The sequence below is a fragment of the Scyliorhinus torazame genome, chromosome 28, assembly GCF_047496885.1.
Source record: "Scyliorhinus torazame isolate Kashiwa2021f chromosome 28, sScyTor2.1, whole genome shotgun sequence".
In the NCBI taxonomy this organism is placed as follows: domain Eukaryota; kingdom Metazoa; phylum Chordata; class Chondrichthyes; order Carcharhiniformes; family Scyliorhinidae; genus Scyliorhinus; species Scyliorhinus torazame.
In genome coordinates, this window is record NC_092734.1 from 10,723,105 (window position 1) to 10,748,677 (window position 25,573).

At 48.7% G+C, this 25,573-nt stretch overlaps 1 protein-coding gene across 2 annotated transcripts in view; it reads right to left on the reverse strand.

Moving 5' to 3' along the window:
* The window catches only part of spock2 (SPARC (osteonectin), cwcv and kazal like domains proteoglycan 2), a 78,846-nt gene that overhangs the window by 5,523 nt on the left and 47,750 nt on the right, over positions 1–25,573 (reverse strand). For both annotated transcript variants that reach the window (XM_072491454.1, XM_072491455.1), the window contains exons 3-9: positions 22,087–22,201; positions 15,181–15,286; positions 12,157–12,271; positions 9,309–9,425; positions 6,901–7,119; positions 4,793–4,855; positions 134–271 (exon numbers count right to left, since the gene is read on the reverse strand). In XM_072491454.1, coding sequence (XP_072347555.1) covers positions 134–271; positions 4,793–4,855; positions 6,901–7,119; positions 9,309–9,425; positions 12,157–12,271; positions 15,181–15,286; positions 22,087–22,201 — 873 coding nt within the window. The remainder of the gene's footprint in view (positions 1–133; positions 272–4,792; positions 4,856–6,900; positions 7,120–9,308; positions 9,426–12,156; positions 12,272–15,180; positions 15,287–22,086; positions 22,202–25,573) is intronic.

Genomic DNA, 25,573 nt, shown 5'->3' on the forward strand with positions numbered 1-25,573 from the left:
TCACAATATCAAAACAGAAAATGCCGGAAATACTCAGCAGGTCAGGCAGCAGCTGTGGAGGAAGAAACAGAGGGGGGGCGTGGCTGTGGATGGCAAGAATCAGATCAAAGCAAAATACAAGATGGGTTATTACCGCAATCAGGGTTTCCTTTAACCCGAGTTCCTGTCACCTCACCGCCTTGCTGGTCAACGCACCAACACTCGCCAGAATAAGTATTGCACTGCACCTTCCTGTAGTATCCATCCTCATCACAACTGGGAATGAAGATACCTGAAGCAGAGAGAGAGAGGGGGGGTTAGTCCAGCACTATGGACAGGACCTAGCCATCAAACCTTTAAAAAGAGTTAAAGAACCTACATAACACATCGCCTCTCATGACCTCAGGATGTGCCAAACCACTTCACGGCCAGCGGAACATCTTTGAAGTGCTGCCTGTGTTGTAATGCAGGAAGTGTGGCAGCCATTTTGCACACAACAAGTTCCCATTGCTGTAATTTGCCTTTAAAGGGATTGCAGAATGGCATCACTGGAAAGGAAGTGTGTCATGCGATCCAGCTTTAGTTTCACTTTTGCTTTTGAACGGACACTGCTCTGCTGCCGAAGTGTCTTCAATCTTTATGCCTTGGTAGATATGTTTCCAAAAATTAACTCACAATGTCCCTCAAGTGATTGGTGCCTTTGCATCATCAAAAAAAAACACAACTGCTACAAACAGTGATGATTATACCTCATCACCTGATTATACCTCAAAGCGGATCATCTGAGCTGAGGGATATCGGAACTGACCGCCTGGCTCTTTTTCAACATAGGGCCGAAAGATCTTCCACATCTGTCTCAAGAGGGAAGACGGGGGTCTCATTTCAACATCTCAGCAGCACCTCACCGGAGCGTCAGCCTAGAATTGACACCCGAGTCCCTGGAGCAGAAACGGAACCCGACAGCTTTCTGATCGGGAGGAGAGAGTGCTACTCACTCAGCCACAGCTGATACCCAGGTGCCTGGTACGTCCTCTAAAGCTTCTAAACACCAAGGAATTTAGAAAACAACAAATTAATTTTGAATGGCAGCCCCAGCTGCTGCCGCGACAATAAAATTAACAACACAACCTGCTTAAGCTGATTGGGGTCACGCAGTGTGATGCTCATCAAATGGAATTGACGGGAGGAGAGGGGAGTTAGGGTATTAAAGGATTTGTTTCTGGGAGGCCGGTTTGCAAAGTTGGAGGCGCTTTGAGGCGGGGGCGGGGGCGGGGGCGGGTGGGGGGGGAGAGATGTTTCGGTATATGCAGGTACAGAGCTTTCCGATTGCACCGGCCCCCACACTGTTGGAAGAGATATTGACGGCGGGGGGGGGGGATTGAAGAAAGGGGAGGTGTCGGCGATTTATGGGGTCATTCTGGGAGAAGATAAGGTATCACTGGATGGGATTAGGGCAAAGTGGAAGGAAGAGTTGGGGGAAGGTACGGAGGAGGGGTTGTGGTGTGAGGTGCTGCGGAGGGTGAATGCGTCAACCTCATGCCCGAGGTTGGGGCTGATACAGTTGAAGGTGGTGTATAGGGCGCACCTCACAAGGGCGTGTCTCAGCTGACTTTTTGAGGGGGTGGAGGATATTTATGAATGCTGTGTGTGGGGGGGGGGGGGGGGCGCAAATCACGTTCATATGTTTTGGTCCTGCCCAAAAGTGGAGGGGTATTGGAGGGATGTCTTTAGGGTAATCTCAAGGGGTGGTGCACGTGAGACTCGAACCAGGTCCCCTGGAAGCCATATTCGGGGTGTCAGATCGGCCGGGGTTGGAAGCGGGTGCGGAGGCAGATGTCTTAGCCTTCGCCTCGCTGTTTGCCCAAAGGCGGATTCTGTTGGGGTGGAGGTCGGTTTCTCTGCCCTGTGCCTCGGTGTGGCGGGGGGACCTGCTGGAGTTCCTAATGCTTGGGAAAGTAAAGTTCAAGTTGAGGGTTCTGACAACTCATGGGCCTTGTTCATCTTGCACTTTCACGAATTGGATGACATCGAACATTGGGGTGGGGGTGGGGGTTGGGAGGGGTTTGGAATGTCTAAATGAATGAAGGTTCTTTTTCTTCTATAAATTTAGAGTACCCAATTATTTATTTTTTCCAATTAAGGGGCAATCCACCCTCCCTGCACATCTTTGGGTTGTGGGGGTGAAACCCACACAGACACGAGGAGAACGTGCAAACTCCACACGGACAGTGACCCGGGGCCGGGATTCGAACCCTTAGCGCCGCAGTCCCAGTGCTAACCACTGCGCCGCTGTGCTGCCCAGCTCTTGTTCATTGGTGTTTTGCATTCAAAATGTTGGGAGCTTTATTGAGGGTGGGTAGGATGAGGGGATTGTTGGCTCAAGGGATTGCAAGGGGCTGTTTAGCACAGGGCTAAATTGCTGGCTTTGAAAGCAGACCAAGGCTGGCCAGCAGCACGGTTCGATTCCCGTACCAGCCTCCCCGAACAGGTGCCGGAATGTGGTGACTAGGGGCTTTTCACAGTAACTTCATTTGAAGCCTACTTGTGACAATAAGCGTTTTTCATTGTATTTGTTAATTATTTGTTGTAAATATGATGAAAATGTGAAAAAGGAGAATAAATGTATATATTTTTAAAATCAAATGCAATTGACGGATTCTGTACGTTGAACTTTGTGTTGACTTAAATCACTCCCAATTCTTCATTCAAAGGCAACATTCCTCGGTTTCCCGGGAATTATGAACATATCAGAGGGATCTGCACCCCGAATACCGCACTCAATAAAAACTGAAGTAGACTAGGTCAGCCATTCTGCTCACCAAGCTTCTTCTTGCTTTGCAATGTAAAGGCTATCCCCAGCTTACAGGCCATTCCGCTAAACAAGCTGGATTGACGTCTTTTTTGATACTCGCTTGTGTATTTTAGAGATAAACTACAGAAGCAATCTAATCTACTCTTCGGTTTACCGTGGCTTAAACCTTCTCAAACCGCAAATAACCAGTTCTCTGAATTGACGGCCCCAATCATTAACCATCTGCTGAACAGCCCAAGAACTGATTTGCTTTTTGCAAACACTTTCCAAACTGAAGGCCTGAGCTGAACGGCATTGCACAAGATGTCACACACACACACGCACACACACACACCTTCCACTGAACTAATGATTCAAGTTAACTCATTTGAGCTCCCCCAAAGAGACCGAGGGAGAATTTGATAAAGGGGTGCATGTTGAAGACCCCCTAGATTCCAAGGGCTTTTACGCTCTACCTGGGAGAAGGTGGGCAGGCAGGGTTGGGGTGCGGGAAGGGGAAATGCTAAATTGGATAGGGTGGCAAGGGGTGGCATGCCTGCCCCATTCCAGTACCAGCTTACCCGAACAGGCGCCGGAATGTGGCGACTAGGGGCTTTTCACAGTAACTTCATTTGAAGCCTACTTGTGACAATAAGCGATTTTCATTTCATTCCTTTAAAAAAAAAATTTAGAGTACCCCATTCATTTTTTCCAATTAAGGGGCAATTTAGCGTGGCCAATCCACCTCGTCTGCACATTTTTGGGTTGTGGGGCAAAACCCACGCAAACATGGGGAGAATGTGCAAACTCCACACAGACAGTGACCCGGGGCGGGGATCGAACTTGGGACCTCAGCGCCGTGAGGCAGCAGTGCTAACCACTGCGCCACCGTGCTGCCCCACCTGCCCCATTCCTGCCTCCACTTGAATCTTACCAGGAGTGGGGTAGGTGCCAGGTGGTCTGCCTGGTAAAGGTGGCAGATTCCCTTCCCTACCGGACATTAGGGAACGAGTTGGGCTTTACGACAATCGCAGGTAGTTGTCATGGTCGTCATCACTGAGACTACTTTTCAATTCCAAATTCATTAACTGAACTTAAATTATGCCAGCTGCCATGGATTTGAACCCATGTCCCAGAGGACTGGGCTGGATCTCTGGTTCAGTGTCCACACCACCATCTCCCGTTCAAAATCGTCCCCAGATTATTTATCCCCAAGGATCGTATTTTCGGGATAATGCTCAATGTGGGGAGCACACCCGCGTCTGATTTAGATATTTTATGGATAAGTCCCACTCAAGTCATAATGTTATTGCCACTCCCATAATGCATTGGTGACTACACTTAATTGTCTGGAAGGCACATGGGGGTCATGAAAGGCGCTATATAAATGCAAGTTCTTCATTTAAGTGTGTGCCGGGATGGCAGTTTCCCTTCACCAGAAGGGCATTAATGAACCACTGGTGTCATTTCCCTGGGCCGCATCTTCCAGCCCTGCCCACCGCTGGAATCGCACGGTCCTGCCGAAGGTCAATGGGCTTTCAGCCGGGCCATCCAACCTTCCGTGGCGGGTCGGAAAATCCAGGGCACCGAATCTGATGCCACGGTGAGTTGCTGGTCCCAGACTATAACCACCAAACAACCAGATGATGGTCGCCCACGCCCCTGCGTTGGGTAGTTCCACAGACACCATTGTTCAGACGTAAGCCCAGTCAGGACATATCGTCATGACATTAGTGAGGAGATCTATCTATCCTTTTCAAGTTCCACAAGCGTTTCTCAAAATGTATCTGTCTCAACATCAAATACACAGGTTACAAATAGGTGGGTGGAATTCTCCATCCGTTCACCAATATGCAGCTTTGATACATTAATCGTTCTACGTGCTACTCTGAGGCAATGGGGTTGCACCTCAGACACCTATTTGCACAGAAGACGTGACTTGACCAAGATTCAAAGTCTCGGGGCTGTGGGCTATCGAATTCCCAGAGGTGCGGAAAAGACTACAGCTCAGCTCAGACTTACCAGGCACTTTCCGCACTGCCTCTTGCAGTTGGATCTTCTCAAGCTCGGCCAGGCAGGGGGGCTCTGTTGCAACACAACGAGATCAGTCAACAGCAGCCACTTGCATTACACATAGCATCAGCGAATTACAAAATGTGCCCAGGCGCTTCCATAGAAGTGCTACCCAAATCAAGGTCTGACACCAAGTCACATAACGCGATTGTACAAGTATATTCTGTAAGTATATCAATGGGAGGTGGATAACCGGGGAAAGAGTGGGGCCCATTAGGGACCAAGGGGGAAACCTGTGGGTGGAGCCAGAGGACATTGGTAGGGTGTTGAACGACTACTTCACATCTGTCTTCACCCAAGAGAATGAGGAGGAACTCAAGGGGAGAGATTGAGAGGTTCTTGAGCAAATTGACATAAGGAGCGACAAGGTATTGGAGGTGTTGGCAGGCTTAAAAGTGGACAAATCTCCAGGTCCGGGTGAATTGTGCGTCGGGATGCTGTGGGAGGCGAGGGAAGAGATTGCAGGGGTTCTGACCCAAATTTTTAATTCCTCTCTGGCCTCATGGGAGGTGCCAGAGGACTAGAGAACAGCTAATGTGGTCCCACTATTTAAGAAAGGTTGTAGAGATAAGCCAGGGAACGATAGACCAGTGAGTCTCATGTCAGTGGTAGGGAAATTATTGGATAAAATTCTGGAGAGACTCTACCTCCACTTGGAGAGACAAGGTTTGATCAGGAATAATCAGCGTGGGGGACAGCACGGTGGCACAGTGGTGAGCATTGCTGCCTCACGGCACCGAGGTCCCAGGTTCAATCCCGGCCCTGGGACCTTTAACCCTGAAAAGTGAGGTGATACACTTTGGAAAGAGTAATGTGACAAGGACGTATTCAATGAATGGCCTGGCACTGGGAAGTTCTGAGGAACAAAGGGACCTTGGCCTGTTTGTCCATAGATCTCTGAAGACAGAAGGGCAGGTTAATAGGATTGTTATAAAGTCACGTGGGATACTTGCCTTTATCACTTGAGGCATAAAAGCAGGGAGGTCATGTTGGAGTTGTATAGAACTTTGGTGAGGCCACAGCTGGAGTAATGTGTGCAGTTCTGGTCGCCACACTATTGGATGTGATTGCACTGGAGGGGGTGCAGAGGAGATTCACCAGGATGTTGCCTGGGATGGAACGTTTAAGTTATGAAGAGAGGTTGGACAGGCTGGGGCTGTTTCCGATGGAGCAGAGAAGGCTGAGGGGTGACCTGATCGAGGTGGACAAGATTATGAGGGGCATGGACAGGGTGGATAGGGAACAGCTGTTCCCCTTAGTTGAAGGGTCAGTCAGGAGGGACGCAAGTTCAAAGTGAGGGGCAGGAGATTTAGGGGGGATTTGAGGGAAAACGTTTTTACCGAGAGAGTGGCGATGGTCTGGAATGCGCTGCCTGGGAGGGTGGTAAAGGCGGGTTGCCTCACATCCTTTAAAAAGTACCTGGATGAGCTCTTGACACGTCTTAACATTCAAGGCTATGGGCCAAGTGCTGGCGAATGGGATCGGGGGGGCAGGTCAGGTGTTTTTCATGCGTCGGTACAGACTCGATGGGCTGAAGGGCCTCTTCTGTGCTGTGTGATTCTGTGACAGGAGATAGTAAGGCAGAGAAGCAAGGAGGCTTTCTTACGAGAGTTGGGGTGGTATAGGGAAGGAATTCTAGAGCTTAGGTGGGCAGCTGAAGACAACAGCCGTGGAGCGATTAAAATCGGAGAGGCCAGAAAGACTGGAATTGGAGAAGCCCACACGTGGGGCCCACATTCCAAAATTGAAAGCTTGAAAAAGGGTGGGGCGAAAACAGCAACCAGAAGAATTTAGGGAGCGACTAGAAGTTTGGCCCACGTTTTGAAAGGAGGAAGATCACAAGAGGAAGTGGTTTTGGGCAATGTAAACAAAAATGAAAATTAAGCAGCTGCTAAAAACAGCTTGACTTGGAACAGCAAGTTGAAAGTCTACTCATTGAGTTTAGTTTGCGCATATAACTTAAAATATAATTGTTCACTGTTGTGCCCAGACAGAATACTTGTTACAATTAGGGTCCGTCCACAACCGTTCACACTATTATCTCCGCAAAGCCTTACTTTCTCTCCAAAAGCAGAAGCACCACTCGGCCATGGAAACATGTCCATCCCTGTAGGTGTCGCAGGAGTTGAAGAAAGGCCTCACGCAGACTTCATACTTGTCCAGGTTGATGGCTGCGAGCTCTGCCTCATCCAGGAATAGGTCTACATTCGTATCCAGCTTGTTGAACATCCAGCCAATCGAGTCCCTGCAGCTTGCCACCAAACTCTTGTCCAACACTAGAGGAAACGAACAGAGATCGATGACTAAGAGGGAGAGATGCTTGATACGACTAAGAAATAAAAAAAAACCCTTTGGTTAAGCAAGACACTGATTTCCATGGGAAACATTCTTTTTTTTTAACGCTGTTTTCAAACAGAATTTTTACATAACCAATAGCAGAAAATAAAAGGAAAATATTAAACAAACTAGGTGGCTGTTATCATTATACAAACAGAAGATATGCATTAAATGAACAGTTCCCCACCTAAGCCCCCCCCCCCCCCCCCCCCCCCAGATTGCTGCTGCTGCTGACATTTTAATGCTCTCCTCAAAAGTCCAGGAATGGTTGCCACCGCCGGGAGAACCCCAGCAAGGACCCTCACAAGGCAAACTTTATTCGCCCCAGGCTGAGGAACCCCGCCATATCACTAACCCAGGTCTCCACACTCGGGGGTGGGGGGGGGGGGGGTTTCGAGTCGCTCCACAGTAACAAGATCCGTCTCCGGGCTACCAGGGAGGCAAAGGCCAACACCTCGGCCTCTTTCGCTTCCTGCACTCCCGGATCCTCCGACACTCCAAAGATCGCTATTTCTGGACTCGGCACCACCCGCGTGTCCAAAATCCAGGACATAGCCTTTGCAAAGCCCTGCCAAAATTCTTTAAGCGCCGGGCATGCCCAGAACATATGGACATGGTTCACAGGACTCCCTGAACATCTCGCACAGCTGTCCTCCACCCCAAATAACTTACTCATTCTCGCCATTGTCATGTGTGCCCAATGTACCACCTTAAACTGAATTAAGCTAAGCCTGGCACATGATGAGGAGGAATTTACCCTGCCCAGGGCATCAGCCCACAGGCCCTCATCTAGCTCCTCACCCAGCTCCTCCTCCCACTTGTCCTTCAGTTCCTCCACTGAGGCTTCCTCCACCTCCTGCAGCTCCTGATAGATGTCCGACACCTTCCCCTCCCCTACCCAGATGCCAGACACCACCCTGTCGTGTATCCTACGAGGGGGTAGCAACGGAAATGTCCCCACCTGTTTCCTCCTCCAGTGCCTTCAAGCTAGGGAAAGTCCCATCTAGGAACAGGTCTCCCATCCTTCTAATGCCTGCCCTGTGCCAGCTTTGAAACATGGGAAACATTCTGAGAGGTTGGCTATAGTGTGATCTCTAGATTGACTCAGCAGAAATAAAGCCACATGCTGCATAAGGAAGTATCTTGCCAACACCTTGTGCGAAACATCTCAAAGTGTGATGCCATGTTGCACACAGCAAAACTCCACAATTGGACGAATGGCCAGTTAATCTGTTTTCTGGTAGTTTTGGGAGAGGGTGCAAGTCAAACCCAATCCAAAATTTGGAGCCTGATTGGTGAAACGCTCTTGAATTTTGTGTCAAATTCCTCCCATTTACTCTAAAGATCCTGGCGAATCCTAGAGCTCGTTCTTTGGTAGCATAGTGTAATACAGAAGGAAGACCAGCAATTCTTCACCGTATCTTTCGAAGAGTTGGTCCCACTGCCCCATAATCACTGAAACCTTTTCTCCTTCAAATATTTATCCAATTCTCTTTCTAAATCCTACAGGTTCGTTACATAAAAATATTTCTCCATATGTCGCCCCTGGTTCTTTTACAAATCATCTTCAATCCATGCCTTAAAACAGGTCATGTAGGAGAATGGAGGATAGAGCTGTTAGGTAATTGTGTATATGAACTGTGTACCCAGTATGGGTACTCTGCCAGCATAGGTACAATGTATAATAAAAATCACAGTGCTGGAAAACAACCCAGCAGGTCTGGAAGCATTTCTGGAGCGAGACACAGAGCCAATGTTTATGGCTTCTCCAGAAGTCTGGGGTGGGATTTTCCAGTCTCCCAGCAGCATATTCCTCAGCGACACGCTGTCCGCTGGCGGTGGGATTTTCTGTCCAGAGAGGAGCGGGACAATATACATTAGTCACAGAACAATACTGGTGCAGCTACTGTGCATACCAATAATGGATCAATATCAACATGGGTCTGGTTGGCATCAGTCCCAGATCTGGGTACTTGGGCACTCAATTCTCACACTGGCACAATACGGAGTGTGACATATGTTGGTGTGTGTAATCTATGCACTGGTACAGTGTGCCAGTCATGTCTTGTTATGTGCGCATCAACGGTCTCTGCTGTTCTATCTGCTGGAGGATGTCTCTCGAACTTACCGCCAGGTGCGCTCCCAAACCTCCCTGAACCGTTCTGCTTGGCATTCTCATGCAGCAGTTGAAACCAGTCCCTGAGTCGATCGCCAAGATCTGCCAGGTCCTGGCCCGTGCAGCCAGCTAGAGAGGAAAAGAGAGAGCCAATGATACAACGTTTTGTGAAGTGTTTAGTGCAACATGGTGCTGTGGGATGTTGGGAGTGCGAACTGTGCCTGTTAATTTGAAGCAGGATGTGTTCTAAGTGCAGCGTGCTTGGGAAGAACAGGCGGCTTTAGACTTATGAAGGTTGAAAATGAACATTGGGGCAGGTAGGGAATGCAAAACAAGTCCGTTGGTCGCCTGTTATCCAACATATCTGACACAGTCAATGGAACTGAACATCATGTGGATTGTGAAATGGGCAATGAATGCAGGATCTCTGTTCATCCATTCATCCAAGGGATGTGGGACGGCACGGTGGCGCAGTGGTTAGCACTGTTGCCTCACGGCGCTGAGGTCCCAGGTTCGATCCCAGCCCCGGGTCGCTGTCCATGTGGAGTTTGCACATTCTCCCCGTGTCTGCGTGGGTTTCGCCCCTACAACCCAAAGATGTGCAGGGTAGGTGGATTGGCCACGCTAAATTGCCCCTTAATTGGAAAAAATGAATTGGGTACTCTAAATTTAAAAAACATTCATGAGTTGTGGGCATTGCTGGCTGGGCTAGCATTTATCACCCATTCCTGAGCTAACCACATTGCTGTGGGTCTGGAGTCACAAAATAATAATAATCTTTATTGTCACAAGTAGGTTAAAATTAATATTGCAATGAAGTTACTGTGAAAATCCCCTAGTCGCCACATTCCGGCGCTAGTTCGGGTAAACAGAGGGAGAATTCAGAATGTCCAAATTACCTAATAGCACATCATGTAGGCCAGACCGGGTAAGGACGGCAGATTTCCTTCCCTAAAGGACATTAGTGAACCAGATGGGTTTTTAACAATAATCGACAATGGTTTTCATAGTCATCATCAGCCTTTTAATTTCAGATTTTTATTGAAATCAAATTTCACCATCGGCCATGGTGAGGGATTCGAACCAGGGTTCCCAGACGTTACCCTGGGGCCCTGGAGTACTAGCTCAGCAATGATACCACTGCACCGCCGCCTCCTCCTCTGTTCGGTGTCCTTCGCCATTTTGAATTTCACCAGCCCCCATTTTCCAAAGCTCTCCACCCCTCCAACTCTTCCCCACCTCATGGCTTGGTCTGTTGTAGACTAACTGATGGAGATTAAATCACCGCAATTGCATTATCATTGCGCTCTGCCATTGCCAGGTTGGGGAGTTGATTGGAGTGAGTCTTTTAAAAAAAAAAAATTTAGAGTACCCAATTCATTTTTTCCAATTAAGGGGCAATTTAGCGTGGCCAGTCCACCTACCCTGCACATCTTTTGGGTTGTGGGGATGAAACCCAGGCAGACACGGGGAGAATGTGCAAACTCCACACGGACAGTGACCCAGAGCCGGGATCGAACCTGGGACCTCGGTGCTGTGAGACAGCAGTGCTAACCACTGTGCCACCGTGCTGTCCCTGGATGGAGTCTTGTCTCCTTTACCAATTTCCATGAGTAAACTTTAATCGTTAAATGAGAGGGAAAATCGAAGGTTTTAGAAGAACATTGGACATATTAAGAGGCAGGCCAGAATTAATTATTTAGTGCAATTGATTTTTAGAATACAAAAGTCCAATCTGCTCTTTTCGCTTACATTGAGTCCTGGAGTAAGAAAGCATGAAGATTTTGAGCTACGGAATTACTATTGTTTAGATTTGGTATTAGTTTAAGTGGATTGTAGATTTGGATGCAATGCCAAATTAGAATTTATTTGGGTGGATGAGACAAGGGAACATTGTCCACATACTGAGGCAAATTGATGCAGAGCTGATAGGGTTGCCTCAGCTGGAGCTGAAACTTAGACCTTTTGCTAACTCGAGCACCTTCCTTCAAAAGGACGAGCCCATAGTAGAAGCAGAAATGATCTGCAGATGGTGAAATGGAACATGGGGCGGCACGGTGGCACAGCGGTTAGCACTGCTGCCTCACAGTGCCAGGGACCCGGGTTCAATTCCGGCCTCGGGTGACGGTCTGTGCAGAGTCTGCACGTTCTCCCCGTGTGTGCGTGGGTTTCCTCCGGGTGCTCCGCTTCCCTCCCACATTCCAAAGATGTGCAGGTTAGATGGATTGGCCTCGCTAAATTGTCCCTTAGTGTCCAGGGTTACGGGAATAGGGTGGGGGAGTGGGCCTTGGTAGGATGCTCTCTCAAGTGGTCGCTGCCGACTCATTGGGTCAAATAGCCTCTTTTTCCACTGTAGGGATTCTGTGGATTCTACTGTTGTATTCTATGGATTGGTACCTCTTGTTAGATGGTCAGGCTACCATTGACAGCAACATGGGACTGCACTGTATCCTCTCACAGGGTGACAGCCTGATCTCAGCCAGCATGGCGAAGGAGCATTCAAAACCTTCAGGTTTCCTCGATTATACCATTCTGGCCCAATTATATTGGGTCTTTGAATACCAGTTAAAAATATAAATAAATAGGAGCAGGAGAAGGCTATTCGGTCCCTTTACTTTCTCGGTGATACAATACAATCATGGCTGATTTTCCACATGTTCCACTTTTCTGCCCCATCCCCAGATTGTGCCAAATTAGTGTCCCAAAAAATCTATCGGTCAATAGACTCAATGATTGAGTATTGACCACCAATGGACGTTGAACTACGTTAGGTAGGTAGCTTGTGCCCGGCTGGTCCTTGTGTGACAAGGGCTGTCACTGCCTTTATCATTGGTGCTCTGTGCCCGCGCCTGGCATTCACCTGATTTGCTCCTGCGGTCAGATGTCGGAGTGTGCTTTGTTGGGCATGGACATTTCCCTTCGCACTCCTGGCTGAGCTGCTTCCCAGTCAGGCATACCTGTAACTCCAGCTTACACTGTGGAGAGAGGGATAGAGAGAGAGAGAAAGAGAAGTGGGAATGGAGAGAGAGACAGAGAGAGAGAGGGAGAGAGAGAGAGAGAGGTGGGAATGGAGAGAGAGACAGAGAGAGAGAGAGGGGGAGAGATGGTGAGAGAGAAAGAGAGAGAATGAGAGGGAGAGAGAGGTGGGAATGGAGAGAGAGACAGAGAGAGAGACAGAGGGGGAGAGATGGTGAGAGAGAAAGAGAGAGAATGAGAGGGAGAGAGAGGTGGGAATGGAGGGAGAGAGAAGGAGGGAGGGAGGGAGAGAGAGAGAATGGGAGGAAAGGAGAGTGAGGGGAACAGAGAGCGAGGGAAAGGGAGAATGGGAGGAAGAGAGGGAGGGAGAGTGAAGGAGGGCGGTGGGAAAGGAGAGAGTGAGAGAGAGTGAGAGAGAGGTGGCAATGGAGGGAGAGAGAGAGGGAGGGAGGGAGATAGGTGGGAATGCAGAGAGAGAGAGAGAGAGAGGGGAGAGATGGTGAGAGAGAAAGAGAGAGAATGAGAGGGCAAGAGAGGTGGGAATGGAGGGAGAGAGAAGGAGGGAGGGAGGGAGAGAGAGAGAATGGGAGGAAAGGAGAGTGAGGGGAAGAGAGAGTGAGGGAAAGGGAGAATGGGAGGAAGAGAGGGAGGGAGAGTGAAGGAGGGCGGTGGGAAAGGAGAGAGTGAGAGAGAGTGAGAGAGAGGTGGCAATGGAGGGAGAGAGAGAGGGAGGGAGGGAGATAGGTGGGAATGCAGAGAGAGAGAGAGAGAGAGGGGGAGAGATGGTGAGAGAGAAAGAGAGAGAATGAGAGGGCAAGAGAGGTGGGAATGGAGGGAGAGAGAAGGAGGGAGGGAGGGAGAGAGAGAGAATGGGAGGAAAGGAGAGTGAGGGGAAGAGAGAGTGAGGGAAAGGGAGAATGGGAGGAAGAGAGGGAGGGAGAGTGAGGGAGGGAGGTGGGAAAGGAGAGAGTGAGAGAGAGGGAGAATGGGAGAGTGACGGGGGAGGGAGAGAGAGGGAAAGAGAGAATGGGAGGGAGAGGGAGAATGGGAGGGAGAGAAAGGGGAGAAGGAGGGAGGGATGGAGGGAGGGAGCGAAAGAGCGCAAGAGATAAACTGAGATTAGAACCAGTCAAATGATATCACGTGAATGTGTCTACTTTGTGAAATTGTTCATTTTAGAATGAGTTGTTCGCTGATTAATAATGGCTATTGTTTTTAATTCATTTCCTTCAATTTGCTCCTGTCATTTTTCTCCCTCAGAAGGATATTTCAATTCTGGGTCAATTGAGTGGCACTGGGCATAAACCCAAAGCGATAATGACAAACACTGCCACTTAACCTTCGCAACAACACCACTACTGCAAACCCAGTGTGTCCAATCTCATTAAGAGGGTGTAAAATATTAACAGTTGCGGTCTGGGAACCTCCTTCCAGGAATTCAAACGCCAAGATTAACACACACCATTAACAATCTGCACAGCCTTCCCACACTGACCTCTGAGCCTAAATCACAACGTGCGCCTGCCCGCTTGGCGTGACGCTGGATACGGAGGTATCAGTTGTGACTCAGTGAGCAGGACTTCCTGTCCGGAATGACAGGCTGCGGTTTCAGGCGCCACTCCGGAGCCATGAACCCAAAGTCAAGATTGGCATTCCCCGGTGCTCGAGATGCTAAACCAATGACCCGCCCCCTCAGGCAGATCTGGAATACTCCACCGCACTATTTCATAGATAAACAGGGGAGTTTTCCGTTGGCCCCTGACCAACATTAATCCTGCAACCAACAACATGGAAACTGGCTATCTGGCTATCTGATTGTACTCATACTGCTGCTTTTGGGAGCTTTCTGTGCGCAAATTGGCTGCTGGGTTTCTCATATCACAACGGTGACTGTACTTCAGAAAGTATTTAATTCATAGGGCGGCACGGTGGCGGAGTGGTTAGCACTGCTGCCTATGGCGCTGAGGACCCGGGTTCGATCCCAGCCCAGGTCACTGTCCGTGTGGAGTTTGCACATTCTCCCCGTGTCTCTGTGGGTCTCACCCCTACAACCCAAAAATGTGCAGGGTCGGTGGATTGGCCACGCTACGCTGCCCCTTAATTGGAATTTTAAAAAATATATACTGCTAGCTACATCATGCCAGTACTACAGACAGCTCGACCAGCGGCAATGAACTGCTCCCACCTGGAGCGGAACCCTCCCTCCAACCCCCTGATGGCATATTTGATTTTTTTTTCCAGCCGTAGAAATTCTGCCAAGTCCGCCAGCCAGTCTGAGGCCCCAGTTGGTGCTGCCGACCTCCATCTGAGCAGAATCAAACTCCCGGCGGATAACACACCGCAGGAGGTGACACACAGCTCCACCGTTGCAGCAAAACAATATTGTGTGTTCGCATGCTGAAAGTGCAGCATATCCTCTGATACAGAACGAGTGATGTCCTGAGATAGCCTCTCGTGTGTAAATAAAAATCTAAAACAGGCGCCTGACGTGAAATCTCCATGCTGTCACCAATGGCAAATGCCAACTGAAGAGATAGAGACCCCATAATCAGCAACGGCTCAAATTTCTCTTGAAAGTTATTGTCGAAACTGCTTCCGTACCCCCTGTGGTAAAACCAGGTATTGCAGTACCTGAGAGGTGGATGCCCATTGGCTAGACCTAGGAGTCTACCATTGGCTAACGCACATAGCTCCGCCCTAAGAGGCGGGGTATAAGAACCAATGCCGTCCCAGCAGCCTTCACTTTCTGTACCGAAGCTGCTGGGTACAGTTCTAGCTGATTAAAGCCGATTAGTATGACTCTCCTTGTCTTGAGAGTAATTGATTGTGCATCACCCCCCTCTCCTCCCCCCGCAGCGCTAACCCAGACTGTTCCCATCAATTGCGAGCTGCAGAACATCAGTCCTACCTGTGACGAGTAAGTATGCCCATCTGAGCCACACACGGGAGACGTTTGAACGGTTAGGCATGGTTTGCAGGCGCTCTCCCCGTGCCCGACTGAAGACTGCTTGATTCTAAGTGAAACAGATGTCGGCGGTGAGTAACACATTCAGAAATATCGGTGCCCACCGCACCCCCACCCCCGGCAATGAAACCGAGCATCCTTACGGGACCATTCCGTTCTCACAGAGCCAGAAAAAAACCATCTCTTCGAGGTTTCCAAAATTATGACAAATTTCAAGAGGGTGAAGCAGTACAGGATCACGATGGGTTGTTAGAAATGGCAAATGAGGCTGAGATTAGAGCATCATTTTGAAAAATGAATTGAAAAGGCAAGTATAAAATGGTTCAGGTAGGGGCAGCACGGTGGTGCAGTGGGTTCGCCCTGCTGCCTCACGGCGCCGAGATCCCAGGTTCGATCCCGGCTCTGGGTCACTGTCCATGTGAAGTTTGCACATTCTCCCCGTGTTTGCGGGGTTTCGCCCCCACAATCCCCCCCAAAAATGTGCAGGTTAGGTGGATTGGCCCGCTAAATTGCCCCTTAATTGGACAAAATGAATTGGGTACTCTAAATTTATAAAAAAATAAAAATAAAAAATAGTTCAGGTAGAACGGGCATGCAGTGAAAATTCTAGGAAAGGTGCGATGGGCCAAATGGCATTTTCTGTATGTCGATTCCAAGACTGAATTATCGTTTATACGGAGGATACAGAATCATAGGAAACGTGGGGAGGTTTTTTTTGCATTTTCAGTGGGGCGGCACAGTGGTTAGCACTGCTGCCTCAGTGCCAGGGACCCAGGTTCAATTCCCACCTCGGGTGACTGTGTGGAGTTTGCACGTTCTCACCGTGTCTGAGTGGGTTTCCTCCGGGTGCTCCGGTTTCCTCCCACAGTCCAAAGATGTGCAGGTTAGGTGGTTTGGCCACTCTAAATTGTCCCTTAGTGTCTAGGGATGTGCAGGTTAGGTTATGGAGTAGGGTGGGGTGGACGAGGGTGTGGACCTGGGTGAAGTACTCTTTTGGAAAGACGGTGCAGTCTTGATGGGCTGAATGGCCTCCTTCTGCACGGTAGGGATTCAATGATCGTCTCCCAGGAAAGAGAGCCCGTACTCACCGAGAATACATATCCTGGCAAAATGTGCACCTCAGACTGTGCAATCTCGCAATGCTCACTCCCAGGGGTTCTAAGATGGACAATAGGGGGTTTGTCCACATGGTGAGAGGCCTGCGAGACTAATGGAAGACAATGATTGGACAAGGAAATTGGACTGGGGTTGTAGTGGAGATGCCAACTGCGTTTAAACATATTCCTCAGGGTTCATCACAAGACCTCCCCCCACACTCCAGCCATTAGTTGTCCAAAACGTCCCTCCCTGTGAAGAACCGACTTCCAACACCAAAGCAAAAAGGCTCATTACCCAATTGGATGAAGCCTGACTGCCAGATCAACAGCCCTTTTCTCCCCCATTTTGTACCTGATCAAAAAAAAACCTTTGAAGAACATTTAAAAATAACCCTCTTCTTTAAAATCCAGATGTTTTTTTTCTCTCCCGGGTTGGCCACGGCATTCTCCTGGAGATTGATCATCAATGTCTGGAGACTCCAGGCCAATCCTGGAGGGTTGTCAACCCTGGGATGGAGCGACCTTTAACATGGTCGATTACCTCCCAGTATCCCTATCAGTGAGTGCATGGCCAACCTATGGAGCAGGTTACCCTGGGAACCCGGTAGCAATGATTGATTCAAATGCAAATTGGATAGCATTTCAAAATATAACTTTGTGGAATACTGTACATTAATTTTTTTATATTTTTTTATTTTAGAGTACCCAATTCATGTTTTTTTCAATTAAGGGGCAATTTAGCGTCTTCAATCCACCCACCCTGCACATCTTTGGGTTGTGGGGGCGAAACCCACGCAAACACGGGGAGAATGTGCAAACTCCACACGGACAGTGACCCAGAGCCGGGATCGAACCTGGGACCTCGGCGCCGTGAGACTGCAGTGCTAACCACTGCGCCACCGTGCTGCCCTTTACTGTACGTTAATAATGTGAGTCATGACATGAGGTAAGTACAGCATGCTTGAAAGGAATGGGTGAATTAAGCTGGGTTTTCAAAGTTCTCTATCACTGGGGGGGGGTTTCTGCACCTCATGCCTGGATCTGTTGTGGACCTATTGATAATGATTGATCGCTGTGATTAGTCAACAACTCATTATCATTTGGATCGAGTGACTTTTCAGTACGGTAGAAGGAGTAGTGGATGGACTTTGGCCTATTCTTGTCTACCAATTCTATGCTCCTATCTAGAGCAACTATTGATTGATCAGTAATGACTTTACATTGCTGCATCTCCTCTTTAGAAATTCAGGCTGCCTGGATAAGACAACCCAGTTAATTTAAATACTGCTCATTTACACGTTTGGCTTGATTTAAAGATGTTTTATCAGAAGTCTTTACCAGAGGTGGTGCCAAAGTACAGGGATAGAGTGCTGAACATGTGCAGAATCCTTCCAGAGGTTACAGCTGTTCAAACTTATGCAGTTGGAGTCACTTCAGAATTAATCACCAGATCGTAAGTGTAACACACATATTCAACCCAAACAGTCGATGTTAGTGTTCGTGGCCCACAGCAATCTTTTCCCACTCCATCTCCCCCACACCAACATATCCTTCTTACATGCACATTCTAAGTCTGACACAAATGCTTTTCCTGAATTCCTTTTTGGATTTCTGTTATTTTGTTTATGGGGCCTAGTTTTGAAAACTCCGACAAAACAAAAACCTCTTTTCTATGCCTACGCTATCAAATCTCTTCATAACTTTCAGACCCTCAATCAGGTCACCCCTCAAGTCTTCTCTTTGAGAGAGAAAACAAGCCCGGGTCTCCCACCTCTGGTGTCATTCTTGTTAATCTTTGATTTTTATTCCTTTACGGGATGTGGGCATCGTTGGCTGGGCCCGCATTTATTGCCCATCCCTAATTGCCCTTGAGAAGGGGGTGGTGAGCCGCCTTCTAGAACCGCTGCAGTCCGTGTGGTGTAGGTACACCCACAGTGCTGTTAGGGAGGGTGATCCAGGATTTTGACCCAATGACAGTGAAAAAATGGCTGATGTATTTGCAAGTCAGGATGGTGAGTGGCTTGGAGGGGAACTTGCAAGTAGTGGTGCTCCCCTGTGTCTGCTGCCCTTGTCCTTCTAGATGGTAGGGATCGTGGGTTTGCAAGGTTCTGCCTAAGGAGCCTTGGCGTATCTTCTCAGGAACTTCCAGATCCTTTTCAAACCTAGAGATCACAACCGTGCACCATACACCAGGTGGAGTCTAACCAAAAATTTAAATAGGTTTAATGTAATTTTGAACCAATGTGGTGATTCGTGGTGTGGCAGCCAGTAGCAAAAGTACTGGCATTCCCTGTGCAGCACCTGGGTCACATGTGTCTTTCCTGCGGTCTTTCTTGCGAAGATTCCCTGGTCTGTTTCTGGTACCGTAATATAATGAGAAATTGACTGCTTAGGCTGGATTCCCCAAACTTGGGCTTTGCGCTCACCCCCCTTCTCCTCTTGATGCAGCAATGGGAAGCAGAGGATCTGGCAGGACAGGTTTGGGATTGGCTCGAAGCCCCCATGACATGTCCAGGCGCGATTTCTTGCTGCCGCGGTCAGACGGCCTGAGCTCTGAAGTCCCAGCACTGCCCTCATCGGAGACTGCAAAACGATTGTGGCAAAACACATCGGTTGCCCCTCTCGCTACCCCCCCCCCCCCAACCCCACTCTAACACTCTGCTCCCTGACAACTCTTCCCTCACTTCCTCGCCCCTCCCCGCTCCCGGGTAGCCCAATCAAACGTTTTCAATACCACATGCAGAGTCCTCGTTAAATTTCTCGCAAATACCACTGGGCCAAGTGGACCCAAATAAAGAGAGACGAGGCTGCCAAGAAAGATCAAGTCTGTGGATTAACATTCATAATCCTACAGCACTTAGTCTCACCTTATATCCATCTTTGTAACTTTGTCCAGTTTCGCTACTGTCTCAGCTTATCGACTGCTGAAACCTGAATCCATGCATTGGTTGCCTCCAGACCTGACTATTCCAGTGCCCTCCTGCCTGGTCTCTCACACCCTAACCTCTGTAAACCTCCGCTGCCCAGCTCGTGACAAGTCTCATTCCCCTATCCCCAACAGTGCTCATTGGCCCACACTGGCTCCCCGTCAGGCCAGATCTGGATTTTAAAATTCTGACCCTTGTTTGCAAATCCCACTATGGCTTCAACCCTCTCTGTAATCTCCTCCAGCCCCACTATCCTCAGAGATAGCAGCGGTCCTCTGATTCTGACCCTGATGATGCCAGATTTATAGTCCCACTCTTGGTGGCCATGCCAGGGCCTTTGGGCTCTGGAATCCCTCCCTAAACTTTTCCACCACTCGTTCCTCCCTTAAGAAATTCGGCATGTCTGCATCGACTCTCACAAACTTCTACAGATGTGCGATAGAGAGCATCCTATCCGGCTGCATCACAACCTGCTCGGTCCAAGATCGCAAGAAACTGCAGACTGTGATGAACTTATCCCAACGCATCACACAAGCTTGCCACCCTCTCATTGATTCTGTCTACACCTCCCGCTGCCTCAGGAAGGCAGACAGCATTATCAGAGACCCTTCCCACCCAGGCATTGCCTTCTGCCAGACCCTTCCATCAGGCAGAAGGTACAGAAGTCTGAAGACCCGCACATCCAGACATAGGAACAGCTTCTTCCCCACAGCTACTAGACTCCTCAACGACTCCCCCTCGGACTGATCTGTTCCCTGTAAGAACACTATTCACGACTCCCTGTGCTGCTTTGCTCATGTATTTGCTTTGTTTGGCCCCTTGTTCCGCACTGTAACCAATCACCGTCATGCACCATTTGTCAATGTTCTCTGTCGATTATTCTTTTTGTCTACTATGTACGTACTGTGTACGTTCCCTCGGCCTCAGAAAAATACTTTCACTGTACTTTGGTACATGTGACAATAAATCAAATCAAATCAAATTCAAATCAAAAGATACTCCTTAAAAACCTTTGTGAACAGTGCGTCAATTAAAAAATTGATGCTCCCAGTGGCATGGCCCATCCACTTTTAAGAAACCCAAGTATCTCCCTCTGTCTTACTGAAAAAGAAATCAGGAAGTCCAACATTATTTTCTCGATAACCCTCAGTCCCCTTTCTCAGCACAGAATCGACCCAGCTCCGCTTCAAGGGTGCTAACCAAGGTTGACTCAAACGGCCCCTCTGTGAACATGATCACAAGCACAGCGCAACGCCCTGACAACGAAAACAAATACGTTTTGCCTTAACCCGGCCACAAGGAAGAAAATCCCCAAGGTTGCCCAGATTTCCAACCGTAACAAGGCATTGGCTATACTCGAGGACAATTAGCGTCCCAGAGGAGACGCTCAGTGCATTAATAATGTAAAACAATCGATAACAGTCTGGCTTTAAAAAGGATTGGCTTTCATTATCAGAGATCATTTTCACACAAAGTCTGCGGGGCTGAAGGAGCAGCTTCACCACTCAAGTGACAAACCTTTCATCAATTTAATCAATTAGGATATTGCTGCTCACAGTATCCTCGTGTCCTGATGCCAAGGTTAACTCAGAATATATCACCAGCACTGGCATTGAATTCAACGCAGATTCAAATGGGCAAAGATCTCCTTCAGTCTATGGGGGGGACGACACCAGCTTGGCCAAACCAAGCGGACTGCCCTGTGAACCAGGGCAGTGGAATAATCCTTCTGACACTGGGAGTTGGGTTTGAATCTAGTCGGGTGCAAGCGGATGATGGTTACATGACGATTAGAACATAAGAACATAAGGTCTAGGAGCAGGAGTAGGCCATCTGGCCCTTCGAGCCTGCTCCGCCATTCAATGAGATCGTGGCTGATCTTTTGTGGACTCAGCTCCACTTTCCAGCCCGAACACCATAACCCTTTATTCCTCAAAAAACTACCTATCTTTACCTTGAAAACATTTAATGAAGGAGCCTCAAGGGGCAGCACGGTGGCGCAGTGGGTTAGCACTGCAGTCTCACAGAACCGAGGTCCCAGGTTCGATCCCGGCTCTGGGTCACTGTCCGTGTGGAGTTTGCACATTCTCCCCATGTCTGTGTGGGTTTCGCCGTCACAACCCAAAAGATGTGCAAGCTCGGTGGATTGGCCACGCTAAATTGCCCCTTAATTGGAAAGAAATGAATTGGGTACTCTAAATTTATTTTTATTAAATGAAGGAGCCTCAACTGCTTCACTGGTCAGGGAATTCCATAGATTCACAACCCTTTGGGTGAAGAAGTTCCTCCTAAACTCAGTCCTAAATTTATTCCCCTTATTTTGAGGCTATGCCCCCTCGTTCTGCTTTTACCTGCCAGTGGAAACAATCTGCCCGCATCTATCCTATCTATTCCCTTCATCATTTTTTATGTTTCTATAAGATCCCACCAATTGGTACGGTGCAGTGGGGTTTGAAGGCTTTTTTTGTCATTGGGGCCTAGTCCAAGAGGGTGAAGATCTCCTTTCTTTCTCCTGGTCATTTTTGGCCATTTTCAAGGTTGGAAAATCCTACAGGCTACAAACTCCAAGCAGGCTCCCCTTTCTGCTCCACGCATCTCCCAATATCTGCACACGTGTCCTTATAAAATGGTGGTGGGGGAGGAGGGAGGTATACACATTATGATTTAGGTGCCTGTGTCTCCTATTATCCTGAGTGTGTGCATCCTCATGTACACAGTCTGAGAGAGCATGCGTGTGAGTGAGAACATGTCTATATACAAGTGCTTCTTGCAGCAGGCGGGTGTGTTGGTACGTGAGGGCATGCTGCACTCCGCGATGGTCTAACCTGTGCTGTAGTTTCTTGTGGCTGATGCACATAGCCCTCAGCTGGCCCTGGGAGACGCACACTTTGTGTCGACTGCATTTCACCTTTTGACAAGGGTCCTTGGTGGGATCCAGGGCTGCGGGGAAAATCGCACAACAGTTATTTACAAGCGGGAGAATGGAGAACCAGCCAATCTCTAGGTTTGTAGCCCCTTTACCTGTCGGTACCTCGTTGGTTCGGGGCACCAATAAAATGCGAGCACATCATCCGCCGCACTTAAACGAGATCCCCCTCCAATTCAAACTCATTTTATTCTAGGACCTCAGAACTATGCAATTCTTTATATTTATCAGGTTCCACCCATTGTCCTTGTCCCACTGCCTTTATTTCAAATGGAACACTATCGGAATTTACATTTTTCTGCCCCACATATAACCTTTTCTATCTCTGTAAAATGATTTCCTCTCATTCATTCCATTCATGGCTAGAGTCCAGGTTTTAACATCAAGATAGAGAAGGATAGATTTCTAGTTACTCCAGATATCAGGGGATATGTGGACAGTGCAGGAAAATGATGCTGAGGTAGACGATCAACCATGATATGGTCAAACGCAGAACAGCAGAGGGGCTGAATGGCCTACTCCTGCTCCTATGCAATCACAGAGATAGGGAGGAGCGAGGCCGTGGGTGTTTTTGAACACAAGGTTGAAAATGTTAAAATTGAGGTGTTGCCAGAACAGGAGTCATTGTATGTCAATGAACACAGGTTGAAATGTAGGGAATAGCGGGTGGTTTGATGGGCGAGTGTGGATTGGTGTCACTTAGGAGACGGATAGCAGAGTTTTGATTTCAAGCTTACAGAAGATTACTGAGCATTGGTGCATTTGAGTTTGTAGATGATTAAGTCACAAGGGAGGGTTTCAGCGGTCGATGGGTTGAGGTGAGGGCTGGCACTGCAGATTGGACAGGCAGCGTCGGGAGAAGGGAGGAGGTTTAATTCTGCCATTCCTGAGACGGTATCATATGGAAGTCATCCTTTGAACACTGTACGATCACACTGGAGATTTCAGTTGTGTTTTGTACGAAGCATTTTTAGAACATTGCCAAACTGAGTGGACAGACATGGAACACCCTCCCAGGCATGAGTCAGCACCTGCAGAGGATGTGTGCGAGCCGTGTATAACTGTGCAAGAATAAGGGCCTGGTTCTATCTGGTTCCCAACTCTGGCTGGACATTATGCCTGAAGCTACCATCACATGACCTCCTCCCACCAATTGCCCTGTCCCCACACCCCAGATTGGTCCACCAACACATCCATGCACACAACTCACAGCCAATCAGAGAATGGATAGGCTCTCCATTCATCCATTGAATGATGAAAACCAAACTGTTCAACTCATTTTTTTTAAAGAAAACATAATTTATATTGCGCATATGACATTTCTTCAGGGTGTTACTTGCAGCAGTGCCCTAGAAAGTTAATCCTTAATTACTGATGTTATAACCAGTATATGGGGGTGGACCAATTAGCCTCCTCATGAGCCTCATTGAAGACAAACTTCTCCACTGAGGGGCGAGGGCCCATCAGCGGAGTAAATGGACTCCAGCATAAAAGTTGCTTCCTGATGCTTACAGGAAGATACTAGATTGGTCAAATGGGGAGAAGAGTGGCAGCAGGAAGTAATATGACAAGAAAGTATTCAATGAACTGCCTGACACTGAGAAGTCCTGAGGAACAAAGGGACCTTGCTGTGTTTGTCCACAGATCTCTGAAGGCAGAAGGCTAGGCATATGGGACACTTGCCGTTATCAATCAGGACATAGATTACAAAAGCAGGGAGGTCATGTTGGAGTTGTATAGAACTTTGGCGAGGCCACAGCTGGAGCACTGTGTGCAATTCTGGTCGCCACATTATAGGAAGGATGTGATTGCACTGGAGGGGGTGCAGAGGAGATTCACCAGGATGTTGCCTGGGAAGGAACATGGGACAGGGTGGATAGGGAACAGCTCTTCCCCTTAGTTGAAGAGTCAGTCACACGGAGACAGAAGTTCAAGATGAGGGGCAGGGGGCTCAGGGGAGATTTGAGAAAAACGTTTTTACCCAGAGGGTGCTGACGGTTTGGAACGCGCTGCCTGGGAGGGTGGTAGAGGCGGGTCTGGAACGCGCTGTCTGGGAGGGTGGGAGAGGCGGGTCTGGAACGCGCTGTCTGGGAGGGTGGTAGAGGCGGGTCTGGAACGCGCTGTCTGGGAGGGTGGGAGAGGCGGGTTGCCTCACATCCTTTAAAAAGTACCTGAATGAGCTCTTGGCACATCATAACATTTAAGGCTATGGGCCAAATGCTGGCAAACGGGATTAGGTCAGGTGAGTTTCACGTGTCGGTGCAGACTCAATGGGCCGAAGGGCCTCTTCTGTGCTGTGTGATTCTGTGATAACTCCCAAATGGACCAATATAACCAGGATTATCAGGGCTTGTACTCCACAGCATAAGATAGATCCAATAAGAAATTCAGGAGAAACATCTTTATCCAGAGAATGGTTAGAAAGTAGACCTCACTCTGGCATGGAAGTGTTGAGGTAAGTAGAACAGATGCCAGTAAGGGAAGTTTGATAAGCAGTTGAGAAAAGAATAGAAGGATATGTTGAAGTGGTGAGGTGAAGCGGTATGATGGAAGGCTCTTGTGAAGTGCAAGCGCCAACAGGGGCCCTTTGGGCCGAACGGTATGTTTCCATGCTGTAAATCTGATGCAGCTTTAATGGACGGGATGGGGATTGGAGACTCCTGCCCTCAGTGCTGTAGCAGGAACCCACGTTGGGAACCTTGCTGGCGGCAGTTTTCCAGGAGCGAAGGATTTTCCGATGAGGACTGTTGGATGCTCCTCAGACCAACCCCAACAAACCCCTCATGATAATAGTCCCTGTGGGACCCCTCACAGCGCGGAATTGCAGTGCAGTGACCTACAAATGGAAGTAGCAGTTGGTGATATCCTTGAGGGGTGTGAGGCGCATGCTAAACATGGCTAACTGAAGCCAGCCTGTCGCCATGCCAATGGGCCCTTTGCAAGTGCCGTCACTGAAACGCCTGGGCACTACAATGGAAGATTTGAGGCAAAGGAGAAGCTTAAAACGTCACAAAGAAAATCTGAAAAAATGCACGAACCTGCAAAAGAACTGAAGTTGCTCTTGGGTTGATGTGTCTGCCGTCGCTGCTTTATCTGATAATTCTCGGTGAGGCAGTGCAGCACATGGCGAGCCTGCTCTTTGAGATCCACCGACTCACAGACCTGCTCGGTCATCAGTTCCAGTTGGAAACAGCTTTGCAGTTCACTGGGAGCCCAGTAAAATGTTAGCATTGACACAGTGCAGCAGAATGTTGACTGTTGCCTTGGCTGCAATGTTCAGACTCAGCCTGCAGTGCAGTGTACAGCTTTCCAAAAATGTGCGGCAACAGCCATCACAGAATCTTCCGGAAGGAGGACATTCGGGCCATGGTGCCCATACTGGCTCT